Consider the following 12,207-nt stretch of genomic DNA (forward strand, 5'->3'; position numbering starts at 1 on the left):
GGGAGGGGATGTGAGTTAGTGTTTAATGAATATGGACTTTCAGCTGGAAAAGGTCTGGAGATGGATGGTGGTGGTGGTTGGTTGCACAACAATGTAAGTGCATTTAATACCACTTAATTGTACACTTAAAAATGGTTAAAATGGTAAATATTATGTTGTATATATGTGAATACACACACATTAAAGGTGAATGTGATAGCATGCTTAGAAAGATCTCAGAAATATGAATAATGTGGAACTGCTTAAGAAGAAGTCGGGGAAGTGACGGGGACCCTGGTGGATGGGCCTGGTGAGAAATCAGCTAGGAGCCTAGAAATGGGGGTGATTAGTGAGCCAGGACAGCTGACTCTTTAACTGACCACAGATAATCCAAAAAAGTTATTGTAGGGAGAGCAGTAAACACCTCCTTCCAAGCAGCATGTGAGTAGAGTTACTCTGAGGAAGCCACGGGGATTGTTTGACTTCTTCCTTTCACTTCTCATGCCCACCTGGCTAAGGTAAGGAATATGGAATAAAGTAATGAACCTGGAATGAAGTCAAGGTTATGGTTGGTAACCAAAGGGAACGGTAGAGGCAGCTTTGGAATCCACTCTGCCCAGGTTACATCAGAGATTTGGTCTGGTTGGTGGGAAGGAAACAGGAGAGGCTCTCCCCGTCCCTACATTCCTCCTTCCCTCACCTGTCTCTTTTGTGTCCCCAGCAGCTGGCCCCAGTCTGCGCCATGGCTTCCGCGGAGCCCCTGACAGCGCTGTCCCGCTGGTACCTGTATGCCATCCATGGCTACTTCTGCGAGGTGATGTTCACGGCGGCCTGGGAGTTTGTGGTGAACTTTAACTGGAAGTTCCCGGGGGTCACGAGCGTGTGGGCGCTCTTCATCTACGGCACCTCCATCCTGATCGTGGAGCGCATGTACCTGCGCCTGCGGGGCCGCTGCCCGCTGTTGGTGCGCTGCCTCATCTACACGCTCTGGACCTACCTGTGGGAGTTCACCACTGGCTTCATCCTGCGCCAGTTCAACGCCTGCCCCTGGGACTACTCCCAGTTCGACTTTGACTTCATGGGTCTCATCACCCTGGAGTACGCAGTGCCCTGGTTCTGCGGCTCCCTCATCATGGAGCAGTTCATCATCTGCAACACCCTCCGCCTCCGCTTTGACAAGGACGCTGAGCCTGGGCTGCCCGGGGACCCCCTGGCCCTGGCCAACGGCCACGTCAAGACTGACTGAGTTGGGGGCTGGTGGGGGTGGGCAGATCTCACCTGGGCCCTGTGGGGAAAGGTACCAAGCCAGTGGAACTGCTCCCTGCCCCATCCCGGCCTCAGCCCTATAGGGCTCGTACAGTCCCCATTCCTTCCGCTGTGCACAGGCGTTGGGGGCCTGGGCCGGTGATGGGGGTGGGGGTGTCGAGGCAGGACTTTGAGAACGGTCCGTGGGTCTCTGCTCAGCTCAGAGGCTGGTAGCAGGAGACCTCTGTCTTAGCAGCGACTAGGCTACCTGGGTGACTTTGGAAGCAGAAGGCCCTGTCCTGGCTAAGAGGCTCTGAGAAGTGGGCAAACGGTGGGAGGCAAGGTCTGAGGAGGCTTTGGGGTACTGCCTTGGCCACCTGGTGCCCTGTCACCTGGTTTAGTTAGGCTCTGGCTGGTTCCATTAGGCAATATTCAGGTGCTTGCTTGCAACCAATACCTCCCCGGGAGCCTGCCGAGCTGCAGCCCAAGAAGAGACTGGGCAGCCAGGAGGCTGCTTGGCAGCTGTCTGCGAGGGCTGGAAGGCCTTCCCTTGGCTCCCCTCCCCTCCCCCAGGGCCCCATGCTGCTTTCTTGGCCTTCTGGGGTCCCCCTGGTGCTGGATTCCCACCAACCTTGGGCTTTTGGAGGTTTCAATCCCTGTGTGTTCGGTGGCGTTTCCCCCTTTTCTCTTATTTTCAAGGCTTTTACCACTAGCAGCCCTTTATCCATGTCAATCACCCCACCAGTTGCCAACCCCAATGCCCTAGCCAACACAGCAGCTGCCAGAGCTAGAACCCTGGGACAGACCCCGCCCGCCCTCTGCAGCCATTCCTCCACTATGCCCCAGTCTGGTGGGCTGCGGCAGTGCCCTGGTGCTCTCCTCCGCCCGTGCCCACTCCCCACAGTGGCCCAGCTAAAAACGAATGATACGCACAACACACAGTCAGGCCGAGATGGGCCCCACAGATCCCCAGTGGGGACCTAGAGACAAATCGATGTGTGTGTTTGTGGTGGTGGGGAGGTATAGGCACACCTGACTGGTTTATTTTTAAGCCAGTCAGGGGCAACCTAGCATTCTAGGGGATGGAAGAGCAATATCCGTTGTTGGAGACCCATGGAGGATGTGCGAGGGAGAAAAAGATGAAGGCCTCTCAGCTTTGGGAGGGACTTTGGAGCATCCTTGTGGGGAAGGCATCAGTTCTGGTTCTGCCATAGCCCCAGCCCTGCAGCAAAACCTCCTCAGGGCTACCTCCTCCCCACTCCTCCCGGCAATGCTGACACTTTGAGCTTGCTCCTTAAACAGTATTGACCCTGCCACGCTCACAGGCATTGTCATCTTGGTGGCCCTGCTTTCCTGTGACAGGTACATTGCTGGCAGCGGACAGGTGAAAGCTTCACTTCAGCCCACTTCCAGCTCTGCCCCTACTCTCCAAGGGGAGGGGTCCATCAGAATGCAGCCTATCCCATGGTACATGGTCTCTTCTTGACCACATTAGGCCTCTTAGGTAGAAATTAGCCTTTCCCTTTTTATAGAACATTAAAAAGTGATAATACCACCCGTGGAGAGAATCTCCTCCTTCTTGCTGTGTTTCTCCACCTAGGTCATGCAGACAGCACCGGGCCAGGACAGGTGGGCTGGGTGTGGGCAGAAGTCGTGTCCCAGACTGGGAGAAAGGCTGGGAGACTCTGCCTTTGGCAGGATTGCTTTCTGCAGTTGACCCTGCCCAGGAGGAAGGGTATTTCCCAGTCTCTGTGTCCTGGGCAGGTTCCTCAGATCCAGGCAGGAAATACATTCTGCAGGGGCCAGTCTTACCTTTGATTTTACTGTGGCCTCAATTCCAGGGCTTGGGGCTTCCAGGGATTCATGTTTCCAGTGGGGGTAGATTGCTTTCCATCTACAGGTGGAGAGGATTCCAGAAGAAGAATATTGTTTGGCTTCCATGTGTCCTCTTGGTAATTGTTTCCTTGGTCCTCTCCCCCAACCATGCAGTCTCAGCCTCCTGGACCCCAGCACCCCTGCAGGCCCCCATGGGGCCCCTAGACCACACTATCTGCCTTTGCTCTCCCCTAGCACGACAGAATCCGAAGGTCAGTCTGTTAATGTCTCCCAACATAAGGCTTCCAAAATTCTCAGCCCGATGAAGCCCTTGAATGACCCACTGAGTCTGACTGCTCCAGATGTTGCCCTATGGGCATTCCTTGGCACCATCTTCTCTCTGGGCCCTAAAAACCCCCACGTATGGGAGGTCCCGAAGTAAACCTGCCTGCCTGGCAGTGTGCAGAACATTTTGTTTCTGTTTCATTCAGGTGCCCCAAAGCTCCCATTGTCCCTCATAGGGCACAGAGCCCCCAGCAAGGGGAGGCAATGAGCCAGGGCTTGACCACAGCATCTGCAGGCTCAGAGCTCACTGGCGATAGCCCAGACTTCAGCTCTTCTTTCTTGGGCATCTTCAGGGCCCCAATTCCTTAGTGCCCAGGGTCTCAAACTGTGGAGTAATCCCAGCCCTGCCAAGCAGTGGAGGTCCTGGTGGGGAGAGTCGGCTTGCTATTTATGAACCTCTGGTGTCCTGGGCCTCTCGCCGCTGGACATGGCAGCATCTCTGAGTTACAGATCACCACGTGCTGCCCTGCATGGTTGAACTGCTTCTGGTGTCTGCTAGGTATCTTGTCCTTTGTGCCCTGTTCCCTCTGATGCCAGTGAGTCATAATGGCATCACAATGGCCTATGCTTATTCTCAGCAATAATACCTGGGGAGTGCCCATGAGTCCCTTTTGTCCTGGTCCCTTGGCCTCTGCATGGGTCTCCTGGGGAGGAAGCCACCGAGGGGGTCAGTTCATGAGAACCGGTACTTATGAAGCTCTGGGCTGTGCAGACATAATCATAAGGGATGCATAGAGAGGCCAGCCTTGGAGGAGCTGTGGCTAAGGCCAGGAGAGGACCGTCCACCTTGACCCACCCCAGCTCTGCAAAAGGGTGTTTGAGGCAGGTGGGACTGTCTCCAAACTGTGGCGCTCTTCAGAAGGACACGTGACTGGTTTGTGCACCCATTGCCTGCTCTGTCTCTGTTGGTCTCTCTTTCTTTTCACATTCATGCACATAAAATATACCGGTGTTTGTGTTCTAGGACTGGCTCTGACCCATCTCTGTTTCTTCTGTTTTGAAGCCCTTTCCTAGGGGTTGCTGGAAGCCAGGCCCTTTACACTCTGGCATCACACTGTCCTGAATCAGAGGCCTGCTGGGTAGGGCAGGTGGTTCTTCCTGCCAGTCCTTTTCACTGTCTCTACTCTGACCCTCTCTGGTCCCCGGAATTCTCCACCCACCCCGCCCCCCACCCCCATCAGCAGCATAATGTGGTCCAGGCCTTACTTGTTCCCAGGCTGCAAGGCAGCTGAGGAGTCCTGGATAATATCCGGATTGGCTACAGGTTAGCTGGCCTTGAAATGAGCTCTTCTGGAACACATCAGCCATGACCTGGGATGTCTCAAGGGGCAGGAGGGCCCAGGAATAGACTGAGGGTGCCCCCAAAGAGCTGGAAGACCATGCCCTTTACTTTCCACTACACTGAAAGTCACGCTTTTAAGAAACAGAGTTCTGCAGTCCCCTGGTAGCACTGCGCCCCTTGAGATGTGCATTTGGAGGGAGTGATCCTTCCTTCCTTTGTGTACCTCTGCTCTACCTAGCGTCCCTTGTCCTCCCCCCCTCCCATCGTTCTCCTACCCACTTTCCTACTTCCAGGAAGAGGACAGAGGGTTCAGAATTTGCTTAGTTCAACTAAACCCACTTGGCTTAACACCCGCCTTCCACAACCAGGCCGTAGAACACACTGGTTTTCTGGATGGAAGAGGCAATGTGCTTTCTGAATCGTTGAGAAGGCGCTCTGCCTCCCGCACTTGAAGGTATTCATTTGACTGAAAGATTTTCCCCGTATAAAACTGAGCAAGTATAAAGGCTCAACAGTCATTTACATGTTACTATAAACAAATTTATAAGGCTATTTCCTTAGAGCAGGTTTCTATAGGAAGAAAGAGGCAAGCATAATGAAACAGGGTCTACCTATGGAACTTCAGAGCAGAGGCAAGAGGTGGGGCCCAGAAAAAAAAAAAAAAGCTGAGTGGACTCAAGGCCTTTCCTAACTGGCCAGATCCAGTGAGTGCCTTCCTTTCTTGATACTTTCCTTCCTCACGTCCTCACCCAATCCAAAGGGGTCTTCTGACAACACTACATCGAGAGAAATTCTCTAGGAAAGTTAAGGCCAAAGACCTTGGCTGTATCTTATAAAATCTGCCTAGCCTTTGCCCAATGCTTAATTAATAACAGTGGATGAATGACCATGACCCTGCCCTTCTGCTGGGGGTGCCTATCTCAGAAGGGTGTATTGTCCAGACTGTTTGGTGGGCAGGGAAACAGGTCCAGGAAAAGGGAGCAATTGACTCATCATACACGGCTAGCACCACAACTGCAAGTACTGTGACCATGGCCGGGCACGGCACAGGGGGCTCACAGGCGTTTCTGCATTTTCCCTCATCTGAGGTGGGCATCATTCGTTCCCTGTTTTACAGCAGCGATCTGGTGGCAACCAGTCTGCAGCCCCGATTTACTGTATCACTCTTTTTGTTTCAGTGTGAGCTGAAGACACTTCGGGCAGGATTTGTGATGAGGCAGGTGCCCTCTTGTACTTTGATGAGATTCGAATGTCGTTAAGAGTCCAGCCCATCCACATGCTAATCACGAAGAGAAGTTAATGTTCAGTTGGGGGAGAGATGGGGTGACGAGGAAGGAGGTTTGGGATGCCATTCGATCTATCTATCTATCTATCTATCATCTATCTATCATCTATCTGTCTGTCTGTCTGTCTATCTATCTATCTATCTATCTATCTATCTATCTATCTATCTATCTATCTGTCTATCTATTTATTTTTTAGGCGAGGCAACCCTTGGTTGACCTCACAGATTGCAAAGACCTTGTCAACTTACAATCCCTTATTTTTTATTTTTTACACCTACAGCAGCTGGTCTTCCTAGGTGGTCTCCCATCCAAGTACTAACCAGGCCCAATCCTGCTTAGCTTCCGAGAGCAGATGGGATCGGGCTTGTTTAGGGTGGCATGACTGTAGACTTGGGATGCCAGTTTAGACAAGACTTTAAACAATTAGAGCAAGGATCCCTCCTTAGCAGGGAGGTTTGTGAAATTCGGGACTCTTGCAATCCTGGGTTTAGGGTTGACAGCTCTCTCTCCCATATACATTTTGCCTTTGCCCTGGGCCTTTTCCCTTTGATTCTATTTCCTTCTCTTGAGATTAAGCCTGGGCCCTTAACTGTGTGTGTTCTCAGAGGGTTGGAAACTACCAGATGAAAACTTTCTCCTTCTGAAAACTCAGATGGGCCTGAGAATTAACCTAGTTAGTGCTTCAGAGTCTTATTGGACACTTACAGTGAGCCCAGGATCAGGCTAGTTACTGGGGTGCTAGCTGGGGAGAAAGATGTTGCATGGATGCTCATGCAGATCGTTCTATCACTGTGATGTTGCTAGTCCTTCAAAAGAGGAGCCTCCAACGGAGGAATCTGACTCGTCTACAGGGATAGGTGAGGATTCCCCAGGGAAGAGACACTGCAGACCTGTAGGTTGAGTGCCAGCGCCTTCAGAGGTAGGCTGGCTTCTCACTGACCAGAACTGCAGACTTTGACTGTGCCCTGGAAGGTATCTAAATGTGTAAGTACAAAACAAAGCCAGCACCCAGTGCGTGCTTTGAGGAACTCTTGAGAAATGAAGTCTCATCGAGAATCGTCCCCAGTAAGCCTACACTAAAGGCCAAGCTGGATGTTCCAGAGCACCAAGTCTCCTTTGGGAACCCGAAGCTAAGAATCCTTTGTATGACAACCATTCCTGCCATATCTGTGCCCAACCATCAGGGGTCAACTCACTGTCCTACTTCTCCTTTCCAAACCATCAGTCCTCGCAAAAGCCCTGCCAGCGTCCCAGCTTCACTCTCAGTCTTTGGACCTTGGCCAAAGACCCAGCTCCATTGATCTGTCCATTGCTTCGCTCTGATGATACGCTTTCTTGGTGTGGGGAAAGGTGTCCTTTCAATGCCAAACAGCACAGAGAAGAAGGTAGCCTGGTCTGGTTTCTTGCCTCTGTCACAATCACACCTTCCAAACAGAAAGAAAATTTTCTGGTTTATAAGGGTTCATCAATGACAGAGGGTCCTGAGGCTGAAGCTTCTCAGTTCAAGAATGGGGTCGTATTAGTTTTCTAGGGCTACTAAAACAAAGTACCATAAATGGGTGGCTTAAAACAATAGAAATATATTCTCTCAAAATACTGGAGGACAGAAGTCCAAAATCAAGGTGACAGCAGGAGGCCCTGGAGGTCTTTGGGAAGAATTTTTCTTTGCCTCTTCCAGTGTCTGATGGCTGTGGTATTTCTTGGCCTCCTAAGCTTGTGGCAGCATCACTCCAAGTTCTGCCTCCATGGCCACATGGCTTCCTCCTCTTCTGTCTCCATCTCCTCTTCTACTTCTTCGAAGGATACATCACTGGATTTAAGCCTCATCTAAGTAATACAAAACAATCTCATCTGAAGACCCTTAATTTAATTATACCTGCAAAGACCCTTTTTCCAAATACAGTTACATTCACATGTTCCAGGGATTTGGATGTGACTGTATCTTTTGGGGGGCCGCCCTTCAACCCACCATGGAGGTTAAGAAGGAAGATCTCTGCTGAAGACTTTGCACCCTGTATCCATTTAGAAAGGAATTCATTAAGAGTGAGAGCTAGAATACAGTGCGGGTGAACCCAGGAGAGAACGCAAGGATTTAGGTTGAGGATGGAGTTCTCCATCCCCAGATGCAGCCTGTAGCTGCTGTGATTTTTGTTTAGATGTAGATCTGACCATTTCACTGCCTAGTGAAGATGCTTTAGTAATCTCCCAATACCTTTAGGATCAAGCTCACCACCTTAGCGAGGCTTATGCTGCCCTTTGTGATTTGGCCTCATTTCTTGCCTCCCCCTTAGTCCTGTGCAATCCAGGAAGAATGACTTATAGTTTCCCCAGCAGCTTCCCGCTCACTCCTTCTGGGCCTCCGGCCCCTGTGTTCCTCTCCCTGGAACACTCTTACTCTTTCCCTTAGCCTAACTACAGACTGATGAGCTCACTTACAGCCAGCAGCATTGGGATCTGTTTACTTCAAGCTCTCCCTGGCCCCAGCTCTCAATTTAGTTCAAGAAAACTCAGGATGGGACCTGTCTCCCTGGAAACTCTCCATGTGACAGCCCGCCAGCAGCAGTAGCTAAGTTCTTCCAGTGCTGTCAATGCAGCAGACTTTCATTTGCTCATTCACCCTACCATGCGACACGTCCAGTGCTAGGCTTGTGGGACAACAGTGAACAAAGCAGACTCAGTCTCTGCCCTCCGTGCGTGACGACTTCACCTGAATTTCAGGGCACCAAGAATTCTGATGGACTGACTTAGGGAAAAAGAATGAACTTGATTTACAGGGTCAGGAAATATTTGTATGCCTGATATAGCCAGGAGAGGGGTGAAGCAGGAGGTGAGGTGAAGAGCAGGCCTCCAGGTAGAAAAGACAACGTGTGAAAAGGCTGGGAACCCAGAGAGACCAGGAAGCCCATGGGTCTGCAGAAGCAATCAGGGGTGAACAATGAAGTCCACAGAAAGCCAGGCCTGGATCATGAAATGTCTTAAACTAAGGCAGGAAGAGACAGATAATAAACAAACAGGAAACAAGAAGTTATAATACATTCAAACAGATGGTAAGCAAATGAATACAGAGCTCCTTTAGATTGGGTGGCCTCGAAAGGTCTTTTGGAAGAGATGATATTTGGGCTGAGGCCTGGATAATGAGGAGGGTCAGCCACATGAAGATGGGGAGAGTATTTCATGCAGAGGAAACAGCTAGGACAGAAGTCCAAGATGGGAATGAGTTTGGATGGTTTGAGGAACAGATAAAAGGCTGGAACTTGGTGAGGAGTGGTACAAGATGTGGGTGAGAGAGGCGGGCAGGGCTCAGAGTGTGCAGGCTCTGAAGGCCCAGATAGGAGGAGATGGGGTGAAGAGGAAGATGGAGAGTTGGAGGCCTGGCCCGGCCCTCCCAGAACCCCTCCTAAGGATCAGGACCAGGCAGGGGAAGACTGTAGGCAGAGCCTGAGGCCCCATGCTCCCCCTAGCGTCTGTCCTGTCCTCCTGGAGGCTGGGTCATAGTTGGGGTCAGCATAACTAAAAGATGGTCTGTTTGGTTTTTGCAAACCCTTCTCTCTACCTGTTACATAAGCACTCCAGCCCTGGGGCAGCTTGTACCAGGCTGGGTCCTGCAGGGTTTTATAAACTAAATCTCTCTCTCCCTTTCCCCCTCTCCCCTTCTTCTTCTCTTCCTCTCTCTCCTTCTCCCTCCTTTCCCCCTCCCTCCCCCGCCCCCCTCTGTCACACACACACACACACACACACACACACACACACACACACACACACACACACACACACACACACACACACACACACACACACACACACACTCCACCTCATATTTGCTAACCTTTGTGAGCTGGGCCTGCAGAGCCCTCCTGAAGCTATCTGGGAGCTCTCACCCACAGAATGGAGTCTCTGGGGCCTGGGCAGTATTAGGACATCCCAGAGCAGGTCAAGGGTGGGGGAAAAGCACAGGTATTGAATCAGACAGACTTTACTTTTAACCCTGCCTCTGCTACTTACTATCTGTGTGGCTTTTGACAAGACACCGAGTCCCTCTGAGATTTAGCTCAATGGATTTAGTTCACATTTAGTTAGTTTAGTTTAATTCACTGGAAGCATATTCTAGTGCCTGCTCCCCACCACCCCCCGCCCGTCCAAGGCCGAGTGTAGAAGTAACTATTTGAAGGTTTGGAGCAAGCAGAGGAGACATTACGTTCCAGTTCAGCACAGCAGATATCTTAAAATGAAATGTTAAACATCCCTATTATTAAAAGTCTTGTGACCATTGTCCTTGGGGGAATTTTCATTGGCCAGCTCTGCCCACCATCCTGTCCGTTGTTGGGTGACCAATTGTGCTGGGACTAAAGAGTTTCCCAGGATGTGGACTTTCTGTGCCCAAACCAGATAAATCTGATTTAGGAGCTGTCCTTTTCTGCAGTAGGTCCCCAGAAGTCCTTTAGAGTCAGACAGTCGGCCAAGCCTCTTGGTGGACAGTCAAGGACAATGAGTGCCCACGGCCTCCCTGACTTGCCCTGTCTCTCCTGCTGAACCAAGTCCAAAGGGAAAGGCAGGAGGCAGAACCTCTGAAGAGGCAAGAGTCTGAACCTCTTCAACACCAAAGGGCAAACTTCCTCCTTGGATCGCTTTAGAAATGAAAACAGAATGACGTGAGGTGTTATTTTGCTGACTTTCACTCAATCTGTTCCCTCAGGATCTCAGGCCTGCTGACCAGCAGGACCAGATGGCACCTTTGCAGGAAGAAGTCATCATTTCTCCCTTTGTGTAGGCCATGAATAGCCTACGAAACAATTTTTTTTCTCCTTCCGATTGACATATCTGTGAATCCTTTCTGGTTATTCACATATTTTTTTCTTCCTATGACTCTGCCAAAGGCGCTTGACATCCAATCCTGGCGTACAGTTCATGTCTTTGAGATGATAGCTGACCTTGTTGTCCAGAAGCAGGGAGGGAACGGGCAAGGGAGGGGGAAGGACCAGGAAATGGAAGGAGGCAAACCGCTCCACATTCGTAATTCTGTTTGCGGCCATACCCTTCCTCAGTCTTTCCAGAATGTGACCCTCTATACTCCACGTTCCCCTGGGAACTTCCTGACTGCCCAACAAAAGATCCAAATCCCGGGCTTTGGAGTCATTAGACCTGAGTTTGAATCCCGGGTCCCTGATTCACTCAAGTATGTTACATAACCTGTCTAAGCCTCGGTTTCCTCATCTGAAAATGGGGCTTATAAAAGTCCATCCCTCTCAGAGTTGTCGAGTGCTTAGCATGCAATCAATGTCAGATATTAGGAGAAATATTCTCATTTGTAAGTCTCACAAGTTAAAAGCAGATGTCACTCCAACAAGGATTTCTGCAGTCAGGCCACTTACTATTAATAGGAAGGCAAATTACTCAATCTGTATATACACAAATTTTTTCATCTGTAAAATGGGAATGATAAAATCTACTCTATAGGATTATTATAAAGGTTAAGTAAAATAAAATAATATGTCTAATATGCTTAGTACAGGTCCATGATTCCTTACCCCAAACCCATGGGATTTTGTAAGACTTTTTGGATTTAAGAAAAATAGTAACATTTATAGACTATATATTTCTAACTTCTGAGCCAGGTGTAAGTCAGCACCCCAGAGTCAAACACATTATTTCTACATGGAAACTTATGCATATCATACTAATGGGGTAAATAAAGACTTTAAATGGCTTTACATCCTTACTTGTGAGATAGTCAGGGTAAGTATTAATATTCTCACTTGACAGATAACTAAAGATCAGGATTGTGGGCTGTTCAAGAGTAAATGGTCCATAATTGGCAGCACCAGGATCCCTGGGTCATCTGCTCACCTGGCCCAGGGACTCTTCCCATCATATCACACAGTGTGGTGGACATGACCTTGTTATACAACCATTCCCTTTGCTTCATGAATTTAAAAAAAGGAAAGAAAGAGAGCCTACTAAAGTGTCAAGTTTTCTTCTCAGCTTTGTAAGTGTATTATGTATATTTCTACATTATTTTCATATTATGCTTTTCTCACTTTGGTAACTGGTAGACATCTCTCTGTATTATATTGCATTGTATTGTATTGCATTGTACTGTCATTTCTAAAAACCATAATCTTCCAAAATCTTAATATAACCAGTTAGCTAAGGTATTCCTCTATTTGCATGTTTCCAATTTTGCACTGTTCTAAAATAATGCTCAGTCACTCACTTTAAACTTCGCCTTGGGGATGAGCAAGCACATTGATCTGAAAG

General features: G+C 49.6%; 1 protein-coding gene and 1 pseudogene across 15 annotated transcripts in view; one reads left to right on the plus strand and one right to left on the minus strand.

Annotated features, from left to right (window-relative positions):
• The window catches only part of TMEM229B (transmembrane protein 229B), a 35,237-nt gene extending 32,456 nt beyond the window's left edge, over positions 1 to 2,781 (plus strand). For 10 of the 15 annotated variants that reach the window (XM_023526921.1, XM_023526923.1, XM_023526934.1 and 7 more), the window contains one exon: positions 701 to 2,781. In XM_023526921.1, coding sequence (XP_023382689.1) covers positions 701 to 1,225 — 525 coding nt within the window. In that variant the 3' untranslated portion in view covers positions 1,226 to 2,781. The remainder of the gene's footprint in view (positions 1 to 700) is intronic. The other 5 variants (XM_023526933.1, XM_023526928.1, XM_011384084.2 and 2 more) reach the window with 1 other exon arrangement.
• A 3,442-nt stretch (positions 2,782 to 6,223) lies between these two features.
• Positions 6,224 to 6,342, minus strand: LOC111735835 (annotated as a pseudogene).
• Positions 6,343 to 12,207: the final 5,865 nt, after the last annotated feature.

This window comes from Pteropus vampyrus, unplaced genomic scaffold (genome assembly GCF_000151845.1).
Source record: "Pteropus vampyrus isolate Shadow unplaced genomic scaffold, Pvam_2.0 Scaffold15, whole genome shotgun sequence".
NCBI lineage: Eukaryota > Metazoa > Chordata > Mammalia > Chiroptera > Pteropodidae > Pteropus > Pteropus vampyrus.